The 15,384-nt window shown below is 52.1% G+C and overlaps 1 protein-coding gene across 3 annotated transcripts in view; it reads right to left on the bottom strand.

Moving 5' to 3' along the window:
- Window positions 1-15,384, bottom strand: part of MBP (myelin basic protein) — a 103,834-nt gene that overhangs the window by 28,279 nt on the left and 60,171 nt on the right. For 2 of the 3 annotated variants that reach the window (XM_061131229.1, XM_061131228.1), the window contains exon 4: window positions 2,658-6,728. In XM_061131229.1, the coding sequence (XP_060987212.1) occupies window positions 6,280-6,728 (449 nt within the window). In that variant the 3' untranslated portion in view covers window positions 2,658-6,279. Of the gene's footprint in view, window positions 1-2,657; window positions 6,729-15,384 lie in introns of those variants that run through there. The other variant, XM_061131230.1, reaches the window with a different exon arrangement.

Below are 15,384 nucleotides of genomic sequence, written 5' to 3'. Positions count from 1 at the left end.
GGGAGGGCGCGGCCTGGTGAGAGGATGGGAGGCGGGCCAGCCGGGGCTGGGTGTCAGGGGGCACGCGGAGCGAGAAGACAGCAGGGGGCGGCCCCCGAGGACCGACAGGACCACAGACAGACCGGAGGAGAGGGAGGCTCAGGGGAGCGTTCTGCCCTAGCACCTACTCCGTAGGTAGCTTTGTGGCCACCTTCTCTTAAACAGGCCGCTGGCACCAGGCTCAATGGGATTTCCAAGACAGCTCCAGGCCAAGAGCTGAAAGGGCCTTTCCAAGACCGCAGAGGAATGGATTTGACATGCCGCTGAGTTTTACTTTATTATTCTTTTCCTTTCAGAGTGAGTGTGTTAGCTTCTGCCGGGGACTGACACATCTTTTCCGCTATGTGGGGGTCACCGTGACTGTCACGCTGGACCCTCTTGGTTTGCTCTGGAGTAAACAGAGGTCATCGTAAGGGCAACAGAGTGTCCCTCCGGCAGACCACTTGCATATTCTTCTCTGCTGTTGGTGACATTTAGGAGCCTAATATTAATAGGAACTTAATAGTCCTTCATGAGTATGACTCAATGTAAACTTTATTATAAATCTTCCTCAATGGTATTTGCTCTGAGTGCATTTTTCCTATTCTATTACCTATGAGACAGTTGCCGAATTGAGCAGCTTTGAGGGATGTGATAGGACTAAGGACAGGGCCTGCAGGAAGGGCCTCTGATGGTGATGGCAAAATGGTGAGAGAGAGAGAGAGAAAAACAGACAGCGGATGCCTTACAGAGGTCGAGAGATGAAGTCAGTGTAGTAGATGTCAAGAGATGTCTTATACTGACGACAGATGAAATGGATTTTTTAAAAATGACGTGAATAGCTGGTTATGCACGGAAATAAGCGGTAGTTGTGACACGGGGAAGCGCTATGGTGTTCTAGAAATATCATTGCAAAGTGAACAGAGTAGAATTCCCAGAGGCAAGTCCGTGGTGAGCCTGTGCTTGGCTGGGTACCTCGTGTTCAGTCTTCTGCACAGGCAAGAGGCATGCTCTGTGCTAGCAAGCAGTGCTGGGCGCTGGGTGCTTAACAAGCGAGACACTGAGTGTCTGTTTAGAAGCGCGCCTTGGTGGGTGAGCGGGAGGGCTCTCTGCCTCTCTGTGGCGTGGCTGCTCCCACCGAGGGTGAAACCCCCCAGAACGGCCTGTGGACAAGTCCATGCTGGCACCCGGTCCACAGACAAAGGGAACTTTCTGGTCCTCTGTTTCAGACCGCGTCCCTTCTCCATGACCATGCTGTCTCTGCAGCACTTTCGGGCAGCTCTGGGGGCTGTGGTGAGCCCCCGCACTGCCGTGCCTGGACTCCTGGGTGTTGGTCACAGAGCCTGGGACTGGCCAGAGGCTCTGAGACAGGACGGCCCCCTGGGTGACCCCCCAGTGACCGGCCCCTCCTGCAGCAGCAGGAGGGACGATGATAGCCGAGGAGGGTTCTCTGCCTCTTGTCCAGATACACTCAGGGTCAAGGGGAGGTTATCTCCAGCGGAAGAAGTGGGGGTGCAAGCCTGGGTAGGAGGAGAAGAGGCAGGAAGGCATCACGTGTCACCCCTCCCCGCCTTTTACTGCTTTTAATGAAGCAGGATGATTTCTGGGCACTTCAAAGTGTGCTGACGTCCGTGATGGAAAAACTCAAAGATAACCTATTAACCAGAGTGTGACAAGAGGCTTCTCTAGTTCTGCACCTTAGTGATTCGCACGAGAGACTGAGGGTGTGTTTTCTTCCTACTGATGAGATAGTCCCTCAGATGTGAAGCGAAGCTCTCTGTCAACCAATAAGAATTGGCCGTTCCTTTTGCCAAAAGGAAAATCGATGATGGAAATCAACACCAGAAAGTGGAAGTGAGTTTAACAGGAGATGAGTTAAGAAGAGGGTCTGGTGGTAGGGTATGGGTACAGATGAATGGAAGACAAATCAAAATTAATTCCATGCCTTTATGCTTATTTCTGGGGCTTCCCTGGTGTCTCCTTCAGTAAAAAATCTGCCTGCAATGTAGGAGACTCAGGTTCGATCCCTGGGTCAGGAAGATCCCCTGGAGGAGGAAATGGCAACCCACTCCAGTATTTGTGCCTGGAGAATTCCACAGACAGAGGAGCCTGGCGGGCTACAGTTCATGGGGTCGCAAAACGAGTGGGACACTGAAGCACCCTAGCACAGCATACATGTTTATTTCTGGCTTACCAAGACTCCCAGCTTGCCCTCCCCCTCACACAGTCACTGTCTGCCTCACACTCCAACCTCAGAATCTCCAGTGTTGCTCTGACCGCCTGGTCTGCGCCCTCCGGGGAGTCCAGCTGGAGGCTGTTTTTCTGTGCTCACTCGCTCAATAAATGCTGTTGAGGGTTCCATGTCCCAGACATACAGGAGGGTAGAGACATTCCCCCCACATGTTCAGGTTGGTGTTTTTGAGAAACACTAACAACATCAGGCAGAATGAGAACCGTCCTCACTGAAGGATCAGAGAACAGAAAGCTATGTGTAAAGCTGATGCTTGAAAGATGAGCGCAGAAGGGGTGCGCAGGCCCCAGACTCACCTGTCACTCTGATGCTGTGTTAGGAAGCCTTGGAAGTACCAGTCACACATGCTTAATAAGGGAGGGACATTAAAAAAGACAACTTAAAAAACTCACGTGCAATGAATTAGTCTGTTAAAATGTTTAATAAATGCATAAAAAGGGAGAGATATATAAAAAGCAAAAGGTCATCACAAAATCAAATCGGAATACAGACAGCAGAAGGCAATCAGCATTAAATACATCAACACAATTTACAAACATTTTGCTCGGAGGACCAGCACATCGCCACCCACACAGGGCGTCACATTCTGATTGACCTCTCCTCTGGTTAGAGACAGCGGAGCGCTGAGGGTGTGGAGGCCGCAGGAGGACACGGCGAAGCACTGGGAGCCAATCAATAACTGATCCATAATCGATCAGAGGAATGACATGAATACTTCGGAAGGAATTCCTGTAGTGAATCTCAGCAAGTGTTTCTTTGAGTGCGGAAACAAGTACCCCAGCATAAAGAGGTTTTTCTCTAGAAAGGTCTCCAGCCAAATCTCTCGGCAAACCGATGTGCTGAGTGGCTGGGTGGGTGCCAGGAAAACTGACACTGAGATTCACGGTTCGTGTGATGTGAGCGGACTCACTCCCGGCAGAGGTGAGTGCAGCTCTACTGGCCCCCAGCCCGGGGCCAGACTCACATGGAGTGGGGCACCTTATGCAGGCCCTTCCTGCCGTGTCCTTCACGTCACCCTCAAATGTCACCCTCGCCGGGGGCTACAGAAGACATCTCCAGCATTAGGGTACCATGTTAACAATGAGGAGTTAGCAGTTACCGTACAACTAAAATGTGAGTGAAGGGAAAAGGCAGGAAATAGAACACTGTGACTAATTTTCAAGACTGCTTGTCCCCAGGGTCCTAAATGGCAGCAAAGGTTCTCACCCCCCACAGTCAAGACCGTTGGCAGGGAGGGGAGGCTGGACACGGACGGCCATGGGTGCTGAGACCGGCGGTGCACAGACGCAGCTCTGACTACGAAGTCAGCAGCGGGAAACAGGTATAGCCGCCAGGACCCAAGCCAGCTTTACAGCGCCTGCAGGAGGGCGGGCTCGCTGGAGGAAGGCGACACAGACCTTCTCCTCGAGTCCCTCTAGGGGGCAGCCCAGGTCATTGAGGCCACCTCGGTTATTGTCCAAGCTAACGGGTCGTGATTTTGGGGTGAAGCCTGAGGGTACAGTGCTGGCCCTCACAGGGCCCCGCGGTCCAGGGACTTGGAAACCTGCTCCTTAAAGGCAACAACTCCGTCTTTCTTTCCTCCCGCAACAAAGGCGCATGGTCTCCATGAATGCACTTTTCATTTAAGGCTCTCAAAAGAATATGCCTCCTCAAGGAATTTGTGTGTGCTTTCCCTGAATGCCAACTCCCGGCCACACAAAGGGTGGGTGTGTTGGTGCATTCCCAGGACTGGGGGCGCTGCTCACCCCGGGGCCCCCACGTGTCCTTGGAGGAGGGAGACAGGCGACAGACAGCCCCTTTCCCAGGAGCCAAGAGCTCCATTCGGCTTCACATGCTTCAGTCCAAAAGACCTTTCTAGCATCTAATAAAATGAGGGCTCTCCTGGTTTATCAACAGAGCAAAGCAAAAATAAAATCAAAACCAAGAAACAAACCCACACCAATAAAAACTGCAGGCTTCTAGGCACTGCAGGCGTGTCAGTGGGTATAGAGTGTATTATGCTCACACCTCCAGTGTTTAAAAGTGAACAAAAGTATCCACAGGAAAACAGGTGAGCTAAAAAGTATGTCCAGGAAGCCCCACTGCCTATTTCCAGGAAGGCCCACTGCATATTTTCAGCAAAGATACTTGACAGGAATGTATCCTAGCCAGTGTTTGTAATAAGCAACCATGGATATGATTTTACATTCAAATTCTAATGGATTTCATTGGCATCAAAGGGCAAAGCTGTTCATTTAAAAATCTTCTTTATTCAAGACCCAGGGGTGAACAGAAGTGATACTTTAAAGTATCAATAGTATAAAGTACTATATCAGTTATTTCAGCATTGTTTCTAGTTTTTAAATCCTGTGAAATGTTTTAATCTAGATCCTTGATAATCTAGCAAGGCTAGTTTGCGACATGGATGTCTACTTCTGAGGCATCTTTTCTTTGAAAATGTTGAGGAATATGAGACTTTATGCAATCAATGTTGAACTTTTACACAAAGGAAGAAAAACATGTATGTCTAATAGAGTCATTTTGAGATAAGGTCACAACAATTGACATAAATGCTTTCACAGTCTGATTTTAGCTTAACCTGTTGCCCTGAAATGAAACTTGTTTCATAATAGATGCTCTCCAGCTGTTTAGTCTCCTGCAACTGTATTTTTCCTTTGGGTTAAACAGAATAGTTTAAAGTTTCGAAACTGGTGACACTGCATGCATGTGGGGTGCTTTGCATAATAGCAAGACTGGGTTAGGCAGTCAGGATCCGGTGTGGTTTGATAGCGTCTTGGATTGAAACTAGCATTAGAAACGGATCAGCTGACCCACGTTTCTGGGGGAGGTAAGACTGCCCCAAAGTACAGGACGCAGAAGGAAACCATCAGGAAATAAACTCTAGAAGCCTGGAAGGTACACTGAGTTATTCACTAGAAAGCCACGTGACAGATCTTAGCTCCAAGCAGGTGCCTGAAAACCTCAACACACCATGACACCATACAGGCACAGCTGACATCTGTTTTATCTTCAACAACATCAGGATCGTCAGTCATTTTAAGAACTGTAGCTAGAGACTAAAGCAAATCTGAGAAATTCCCGCGCTCCCAGGCCCCAGACGTCCAGGGCCTCTGCCCACACTTGGCTCAGAAGCCTCTTGCCTCCCTGGGCCTTTCAGGATAAGCACAGGACACAGCCAGAAGCAAGGGGCATCTTAGGAGTTTTGTGAGCACACCCAGTAAACCAGGGGCTTTTATGGAAAGCCTCACTCTTTCCAAAATCCCCCAGCTATCCAACACTCTAAAATCAGGTGCCACACATGCCATGTATTTTCTATGCGATTGTCACTTGGGGATTAGCTCTTCAATGAAATGTCAACCATAAAAGATCTATTCACCAAGTCCAGTAGCTCCTGCTGCAACCCAGACCACAATAGGAGCAATTTTCTCTTGTGATACATTTTTATCTACAGAACATTTAAATAATTAAAGCGCAAATTCTATATTCAAACGAACAGAGTAACAAAATCATACAGTTTTGATTCACAGACACACTTCATCTATTCCCCTCTGCGACTCAGACAAAAGACAACTTCTGCTCAAGGCAAATTTAAATTTGTCCCAAAGTCCTCAATTGCAGTATTGTTACAAAGCAACACGACGCTGGCGGCACTGAGTCCAAGAACAAACCAGCTCAGCCCAGTGTTGACCCCGGGGCGCGGGAGCAGAAGCGGAACCGGCACTCAAGCCCCAGGCACGAGACACAGGAGACCCCAGCACAGGGCACCCTTTCTGCAGCGCCCACACCCACGCCACCCCAGAGATGCGAACTCAGAATGTTCTCCACCCGGAGCCACGTTCTGACTGCATCCCTGGTGAGTGGGGGGAGGAGGGTGGGAACTTCAAAAGCCGCGACCAAGGGGCTCGTAAGCATCTCCAGCAAGACGCTGCACCTCCTCTCAGGGCTGAGTCCACCCGTGGGTCCCCTTCCCGCCCCACTCACTCCTCCGGGGACGCCCGTGTCGTGCGCCTCTACTCCTCGGAGCTCACCTTGCCTGAGCCCCGCTTGGGCGCACCCCTGTCCGTGCCAAAGAAGCGGCCAAGGGAGTCGAGGATGCCCGTGTCTCTGTGTCTGGGGAGGAAGCCGTGCCTGGCGTGGTCCATGGTGCTCGCTGAAGCCAGGTACTTGGATCTCTGGGAGGGTCTCTTTTGGGCCGCCATCGCGTCCACCGCCCCGGGAGCGGCCGCACTGTCTTCCTGGATGGTCTGGAGCTCGTCTGATTCCGAGGGCCGGTCTTTGAAGGTGTTGTCCTCCCGGCCCGGGGCATCTCGGGAAAAGAGGCGGACCAGGTGGGGGCGGCCCCCCGGGTCAGCTGGGCTGGCCTCGGGCCAGGCATTCTTCGGGTCCGCTGTGCGCTTGGAGTCTGTCACCGCTGTGTCCTGCGAGGGGGCCCCATTGTTCGGGACCACATCTGCCGCTCCTGCAAACAACAGCGAGATGTGAATGCGGCTGTGCAGAGCGGACCATGGACAATGCCCCTTTCTTCCCGGCTGGCGAACTGGCCGTCTCCTACAAAATCCACGGAGGGTGTGGGCGCCATGCAGCTCTGTGTGGCCCCTGACTGCCCTGGGAAGGGCCCGCCCGGCCCGAGCCTCTCTCTCGGTGGTGGCTCTGCATCTTAGGGGCCCTGGGGATCATCTCAGGGGCTCCAGACTGGGCACCTGGCCTCCCGGAGCAGACATGGCCGTGCACAACATCGCCCCTGGGTGCTGCCACTCCTGTCCTGGGAGGCTCCAGGGTTCTTGGCACCTTGACGGCCCATTTATCATCTAAGCGGCCACTGGTGCCCAAGCCAAGGGTGTTGGGAGCGTGTGTTTGGCAAAAAGTATCTTTAGTGTTCTCAGTAAAAATGGAACCTCCCATATCTTTTCCAATTCATGCCTTAAAGAAACGGGGTGTTTAGAATTCTTTACTTCCCGGAGTCCACAAGAAGCCTCTTGCAGGAGAGAGCCACTCATTCGGGACGTTTTTGTTGGGTTTCTCTGTAAGCCGTGACGATCAGAGAACTTGAGTGGGAAGGGGGGTCTCATGTTGCACACCACTCTCCCTTACCTTTACACAAAAATACACAGCATTTCTCTCAACCATGGCAGGCCCTCATCTTGCCCTCAATTACAAAGGTGGGTATAATTGAACAGCCTGGGGTTTGTTTCCTCTCCAAAGTTTATGACGCATTGACAAAAAATGTGGGTATACTCACACTTTCCTGTAACAGCATCCATCCATCTAACTGCCCAGCAACCTATTCACTGACATTTACCAACAGCATCCACCCCGCGACGCATCCACTTATCCATCCATCCATCCACTTATCGACCCATCCATCCATCCACCCAGCCTTACCGAGTACCTAGCAAACGTGATGTCCTACACTAGTTCAACAGAAATGTGGTCCTTGTCTCATGAACAGAGATGAAAATGAACAACACGAGTTGGATAGTGTCCTCCAGATGGTGTGTCCACACCCTAGCCCCAGCACCCCTGGATGTGAACTTCTCTGGACCTTAGGTCTTCACAGATGTTATCAGGTCAAGATGGGGTCACACTAGAGTAGGGTGGGCCCTGACCCAGTGACCGGTGTCCCTGTGAGTAGAGGGCATCTGGATGCAGACACATGGAGATGAGGCCACGTGGTGTGGAAGCAGACCGTGGCCTGGCGTGTCCACAACATAGGGTCTCCAGGACACAGGGAGGTAGGACACCCAGGGCAGACCCTCCCCAGAGACGCCAGGGAAAGCATCCGGGTGCAGGTTTCTGGCCTCCAGAGCCGGGAGAGAAGAGATCCCTGTTGTGTCAAGTCCCTGTTAGCGGTCGTTCGCTGTGGCTGCCATAGGACATAGACACGAGTGATGATGGCAAAGGAAGCAGGACACGGGTGTCAGGAAGACCTACTGAGGGGACAGTGTGAGAGTGTGGGCCGCTCGGGGGCTGGGGGTGGGGGGCAATGTGCTTCTGCAGAGAAGGACACCCGGAAGACAGTCCTTGGGAAGGAGCTTGGCATGTTCACCTGGGAGCAAGGAGGCTTGGAGCCCCGGGGGGCAGGTGTGCAGCCTGAGGGAGACGGGGCTGGCTAGTGGGGGCCAGGAGGGGTGATGGTGGGGCAGGATGCGGTGGAGGGGGGCGGGGAGGGGGGCTGGTGGGAGGAGGGGCTGAGGGGAGGATGCTTCGAGAGACAGGCCAGCCAGCCTGTGCAGGGCTTCAGGGGTTGAGGTGAAGGGATTTTTTTTTTTTCCCCAGAAATTGCTGAGACAGTCAAGGAACAGGGTGCGGGCAGGACAAGACATCAAGGGAGAAGAAGACTCAGCCTGAGCTCAGGTGTGGGCAAGCACAGGTAGGAGGGGCGGAGCCAAGGCAGCGACAAGGTCCTGTCCGGGGCGTCAGGAAGGGTCGTCCAGTCTGGGTGCTGGTTGCATGGAGGGCCTCTCCTTTCATCACACGTATTCAGGGGAGGCTTTACATCTACAACATCTACTTCCACAAATATATAAATAACAAAAACTGAATGGTTGCACACTCCTTTAACAAAATCAGAGGGGTCAAGAGACTGTCCCATGGGTGACATTCGTCCTGCAGTCAACATATTGACCTTTGCTCCCAAAGCGGAGTACAGACATCATAAATGTCTGTCGGAGACCAAGTACCAGGCAAACAGCAGGTCCCGGGGTCCTGGGGTCTTTTGCCTGCTCCTAAGAGGGTGTGCCTTATACCAGCCACGCTACAAGCCTTACAAATCCACCACTTAAAATGTGGCACATCATTTATGGCACTGATTAAATGAACCACACGAAAGCACTCAAATTTATCATGTATCAGGTCCCTCACTGCCTCGCACCGTCCTGAGAAAGCACCCTGCAGAATGCTGTGGCCAGCACCAGGCTGTACGTTTTTACAGGGACTCAGCGCTAATTTATAGGTTGCAACAGAAAGGGTCTGCTTTTCTTGCTGTGCTTTAGATTCTGTGGCTAATATAAATTAATGCAAATGTGAACAGGAAACAATCGCTATATTGTACATGGTTAAATGCATTAACGAAACACAAGCGCATCTGAATACTAATATTTTTACAACAGTTGGCCTTTGTGTCCCTGAATATGGTTATTTGTGAGGCAACAGAGAAGGGCGTTTGTGTCCTGGAAGTTGCTTCTCCCGGGACGCAAGGAGCCCAGGGAGAAGCTAAAATCTGTGGATCTGCAGCGTTTTGGGTAAGGACAAGTGCAGTGTTAATTTGTCAATTCATAACAGCTTTCATCAAAGGGGCAGAGTTCTTATTTAGACAGTAATTCTGGAGCAGAACTCTGGTGCACAACGTGAGTGGCTCGGATCTGGCCGGACCCCAACAGGCATTTATAATCTTTTCTCAGTTTCTGTTCAGATTCTACAGGAAATTGCAAGAAAACATCTTTAAAAAAAATCACACCTCCATCTAATGGGTAAACCCACTCCAGGAAACTTAGGGAAGTGCACTTTTGGGGGTGGTGGTATTAAAATCACGAATGTCTTTGAGAAGCTGAGGACCTAGTAAGTTGGATGGTGGTTTCTGGGGCACAGAGACCCCCCGCCCACACCCCCTATCCCCCACCCCACAGACCAGGACAGTGACATCGGGGCAGTGATGACTGTTTGGAGCAACTCATCCATGTCACACGCCCCGGGAAGGCTCCAGCCCAGAGTCTCGCTGTGACCACCTGGCCTGTGGGTCCTTGGCATCCCGCCCCTCCCCTCCCCCACCTACCGCCAGCAGGCCGGGGTCAGTTTCTCCCTGGTTCCTCCCGACGCCCCTGACCAGCGTCTCTCCCTTTACTGAGCCCTGAGCCGGGTTTGCTCACGGCCCTGCTGGGCCCTGCAGCTTATGGAGCGGGAGCTGCTGGGCGCTCAGCTCTGGCGTGACCATGACCTTGACTGTGACCGTGACCTTGACCATTCCCAGGACCGACCCCGCTTCAGCCCTCAGGAGCATGCTCCCTCGCCCTCCAGGACGGGCTGCTCTGGCCTCTCAGTTCTCCCCCAGGCCCCGCTGTGTGCCCTGCTCCACCCCCTGTCCCCCCGACCTTGACACCTGCCCCCCCAGCCCCCACCCACCGGGAGGTCTGCTCAGGGCAACTGGGCCGAGCTTCTCTCAACGCAGCTTCTACATGGTCAGCCTCACAGAGGGACCACCTCAGGTCCCCCTTAATTGTTCCCAGCTGGCAGTGCTGTCCCTGAAGGAGGGGACCCTGCCGGACTTGTCCCCTTGGGTCACTGGGCTGGCATGAGGTACTAAACCTGGAAGTGCTGTCTCCCAGGCCAGACTCCAGCAGCAAGCAACAGAACCCATACCCTGCTCTCTTCTCGGCTGGAAGAACTTAGTTCCCAGCATGGCAACTGTTTCACCATTTTTAACAGAGAAATTCTTTCCATCCCAAAAGGCTGGATGCCAGGGTCTAGAGAGCTCTGGCTTAGAAATGGATTCACCTGCACAACTGAATTCTTTCTGGCAATTTGCAGAGGTTCAGAGAAACCCCTCAGCGCGGCTTTGAGGTTCTGGATAAAGCCCTTAGCATCCCTGCCCTGCCTTTCTCCAAGTGCAAAGCTGAGCACAGGTGCTGGGTGAGTCACTCACATGGAGCTCGGCTGCCAAGTGGGGCTCATCTCCCAGGTCGTTTTGTCCACCTGTGCGCTGCACTGTCTGCAGCAAACCGGACCATGTGGACCGCAGAGGAAGGCCCATGGCTGCCACGTCTGCAGGGTCAGGGCCTGCAAGGTGTCACCAGGAGGGTCTCCAGAGGCTGACCTTGACCCCCTGCCCACCAGCCGAGGGCCCTGAGCCTCCGGTGGTGTCTGTGGTCATGAACAGGGAGGTGGGGCCACATGCTTGTCTCTAGTACCTTGAGGCTCCTGTAGCGGCACACGCGGGGACTGGGCATGTTGGGGGTCCCCCCGGGCCGCCCTTTCCATAGATCAGTGTCCAGGAGGGAAAGCTGAGCTCTTGCCGGAAGTATTGTAAGTATGACCAGCAACCATACAGAGGTCATTTACAAGCCCATTTACTCAGGTGAGCAAACTGAGGCAGAGCAAGGTGAAGCAGGACTCCACGGAGGAGGTGATGCTCACTCAGGCCCCAACTGCAGACCACCCCTGGTTCTGGGTGCTCCATGCGGGCCCCCACTGCCTTTAACTGGCCCTAGGTTTTGCCTCTCAGGGTGACATTAACTGCAGATGACCGACGGCTGAGACATTTCTGTTTAACAGACAGGCACTGACCGGGAGAGATGCAAGGACTTCCCGGAGCCCAGCCAGGGCCTCCTCTGCGAGCAACAGGGCCCCGGATCCCCCAACGCTCTGCTGGGTGGGAGTGGCTGCCTTGCCAACCCCCGCACCCCCATCCTGCTCACCCCACAGGTATGCATAACCATCCACTCACAATTTACTACACCAGCTGTCCTTGGCAGAATGTGCTAATGCCTGTTGAACACCCAGAAAGGCCGAGTTGAGGGATCCTGAAAATCACATTGCAGCTCTGACAGTGGACATGTCACCCTGAGACCACGCGGAAGCTCTGAGTCCTGGCTCGTTTATAAAACTGCCACTTACCCATCATCTCACTGTAAGCAGAAAATGACACACATCACGTATTCATACCAGATGGTCTCAGATAAACCGTGATGACTCAGTGAGTGCTGTTCTATGTTTAAATGACTGTTTTTACCTAGACTGTATATACCTTTTGCTGTTTTCCATCACATCCCTGGAAATCATATTCCATCACTGACTTGCATCAAAACCATATGTGTGAGTGTGTGTGTGTAAACATCCAAGAAACAATACAGATGCCAAGCCACACCCCAGACCCAGAGGCAGAATGTGCAGGGTGGCCCCCAATTCTGCTTTTCTTTTTGACAGGCTGGGGAGGAGTGGCCAGCGAACTATTCCTTCTCCAGATAACCAGGTTGACCCTTTAACCCAGCACCGCATGTGTCCAGTGACACCTGCTATTCACCCACGCCCAGTAACTACCTGGGAAGGTCAGTGTCAGAGACGCTGACAAGCTTGAGCCCCTGGAGGTATTGCTGTTTCCCACCTCTGGGCTCTCAGGGAAGGCTGCACCTGCCTCCTCTGCCAGGAGAGTGCTGGTCTGGCTGGGACTCACGGCTTTTCCCAGGTTTGGGCCGACGTGGTGGCGGCTCTGTTCCCACCCCCCGGGAGCTGCTCACGGCCTCCTGAGTCCAGGAGAGGCCAGTGTGAGGACGGCTGCGGCTTCACCTCTGAGTTTTCCTATTTCTCCAAAGGTCACAGAGGGTGATACAGTTGGAGGGTATCACCGACTCAAGGGACGTGTGAGGAAGCTTCAGGAGATAGTGAAGGACAGGGAATGCTGGAGTGCTGCAGTCCACGGGGATGCAAGGAGTCGGACACGACTCGGTGACTGCGCAACAGCTCAGGCTCACACGAGTAGAAAGTGCCTGCTGTTTGTCAGAGCGGGACTGCATCCCTCCTCCAACTAGACTAGCACACATACAGACACCCCCTCTGTGAAGGCGAGTCCGTCTATTAAATTTAACAACAAAATGAAAACCTTCTATTGACAAGATCTAAGTCATGGTGGACTTCTTTTCACGATAATTAATTTAATCTTTTTTATTCCTGTGAATAGATAGCTTGAAACATAAGACCTAAGGGATCATGCAACTATAATTTCATCAGGGAAGTTTAATAAAATTTCATATTCACGGCTGACCAGATCTTTAATGAAGCTAGAGACAATAAAAATGATCATCACTCAGCTAATTAGAGGTTTTGCCAACAATACACTTTAAAACTGCATGGTAGAGGCTTAGTCCACCGCACATCATCATTGCTGGCTCATTCATGTGCATCACTCTCATATAAAGGGAGGTTCCCAGGCTTCAAGGAGCAGTCAAATAGCAAAAATGAGAAGTGAAGTCTTCAGACTGGCATTTTCAGAACTCTGGGAAGCTTTCATCTTTGCTAAGACACAAAGATCCGTCTAGTCAAATCTATGGTCTTTCCAGTAGTCATGTATGGCTCTGAGAGTCAGATCATAAAGAAGGCTGAGCACCGAGGAACTGATGCTTTCAAACTGTGCTGCTGGAGAAGACTCTTGAGAGTCCCTTGGAAAGCAAGGAGATCCAACCAGTCCATCCTAAAGGAAATCAACTCTGAATACTCACTGGAAGGACTGATGTTGAAGCTGAAACTCCAATACTTTGGCCACCTGATGGGAAGAGCCAACTCATTAGAAAAGACCCTGATGCTGGGAAAGATTGACGGCAGGAGAAGGGGACGACAGAGGATGAGATGGTTGGATGGCATCACTGACTTCATGGACATGAGTTTGAGCAGGCTCCAGGAGATAGACAGAGAAGGCTGGCGTGGTGTAGTCCACGGGGTCACAAAGAGTCAGACATAACTTAGGAAATGAACAAGACATTAAGAGAAAACAAGAAATTATCATGTACTAGCCTACACAAATGGAAGAAAGGGAATTTGGGAAAGTACAAGAAAAGAACAAGAAAGGCATCATCTCAGAATTAAAGGGATGAATTCAGGTCACTTTCTGACCCTCTTGCCGAGAGCCTGCATCTGTCCACTCATGCCTTCACCGAGGGGAGGCTTGTAGTCCAGCCTTGCTGCTGGTCCTCTGGGCAGGACCTGGACATACCAGGAAGCCCCAGAGTTCCAACAACCCTCCCTACTGCCGTGCAAGAGTCCCAAACCCCGAACTCCACTCTGAACTCACAGTCGTCATTTTGCCACTAACCTCCAGCAGCTTCCCACGGAGGAGCTTTTGGTACCTATAATATACATGTACTTCCCCCCCCCCCCCCATATGACATCTCTCAGATATTTAGATAGAAAATAAAATTTGTTTCTTCATTTTGAGGGATCAGACCTCATGGTTGTACCTACATTTTCACCTTGGTTTTTAAAACAGTAGCTTTGGGTGGCATATCTAATTAAGTTTACAGCCCAGACTGTAACTTTACTTTCTTATTCTAGGGCTTCCCTGGTGGCTCAGATAGTAAAAAAAAAAAAAGAAAGAAAGAAAAGAAAAAGAAGGAAAAAAAAAGTCTGCCTGTAGTGCAGGAGACCAGGGTTTGATCCCTGAGTCAGGAAGATCCCCTGGAGGAGGGCACGGCAACCCATTTCAGTGTTCTTGCCTGGAGAATCCCAGGGACAGAGGAGCCTGGCGCAATACAGTCCATGGGGTCGTGTGTTAAATTACAGGAAAAAATCCCAAACCAAAGTCACAATTGAATTGCCTTGCTAGGCGTGTGCCCCAGCACAGGTTCTTTTCTGGCTCAGGGCCATGGGTTCCCACCGTCTCTGCCGTCTCTCCCTGGCGGGTCTGACACACGTTCCCGTGCAGTCTCCTGTGGACGGCCCACAGGGAGCCACCCCCAATCGTTCCCTGGTATCTCTCCCAGGGCCTGAGTGCCGGCGAGTGCAGACCACTGTCTAAGGAGCTGTTGAGGCCCACACAGTTCACATTCGAGCTGCTGGCACCAAGGTTCTCAGAAGCTCAGGCAGCGCTTAGGAGGCCCACTGAGGTCACGGGGCCCCGCTCTGCCATCCCCGCCCTGCTGTAACGTCCATGGTACCCAAGGCAGAAACTACCTGGAGACGGGTCACACAGTGACCCTGCATGGAATGGGGCCCTCTCCTTCCCGGGCCGGGGTGGGCACGGGGCTCTGGGGCACTTGGGCACTTTCCTGTAAATGCACGAAGGCGGGCTTCAGAGCGGCTGGAGGCCCCTGGCCTGGCGCGCGGCCGTTTCTCCTGTACTGATTCGCCATCTGGTTTCCCACTCACAGTCGCATTAGGAAGTGTTCTCCAGAAAGGAATCCAAGGCCCCAGTGGACCGCAAGGCGCTGCTGTTGTAACTGTTCATACAGATCCTTTGTTTCTCACTAAGAGGACCAGCGTGGAACCCACAAAAGCAGAGGAAATCTTTAGGGACCTGGTCTTCCACTTGCTGCTTTTACACTCATGCTTTACAACTTACACTTCCCATCCATATTTCCTCCGTCAATGTTCTCTTAAAGATTACTGAGACCATCCACGCCCCTGTACAATGC

Source organism: Dama dama, chromosome 27, assembly GCF_033118175.1.
Source record: "Dama dama isolate Ldn47 chromosome 27, ASM3311817v1, whole genome shotgun sequence".
Lineage (NCBI taxonomy): Eukaryota > Metazoa > Chordata > Mammalia > Artiodactyla > Cervidae > Dama > Dama dama.
This window is presented reverse-complemented; position numbering and strand designations above follow the sequence as displayed.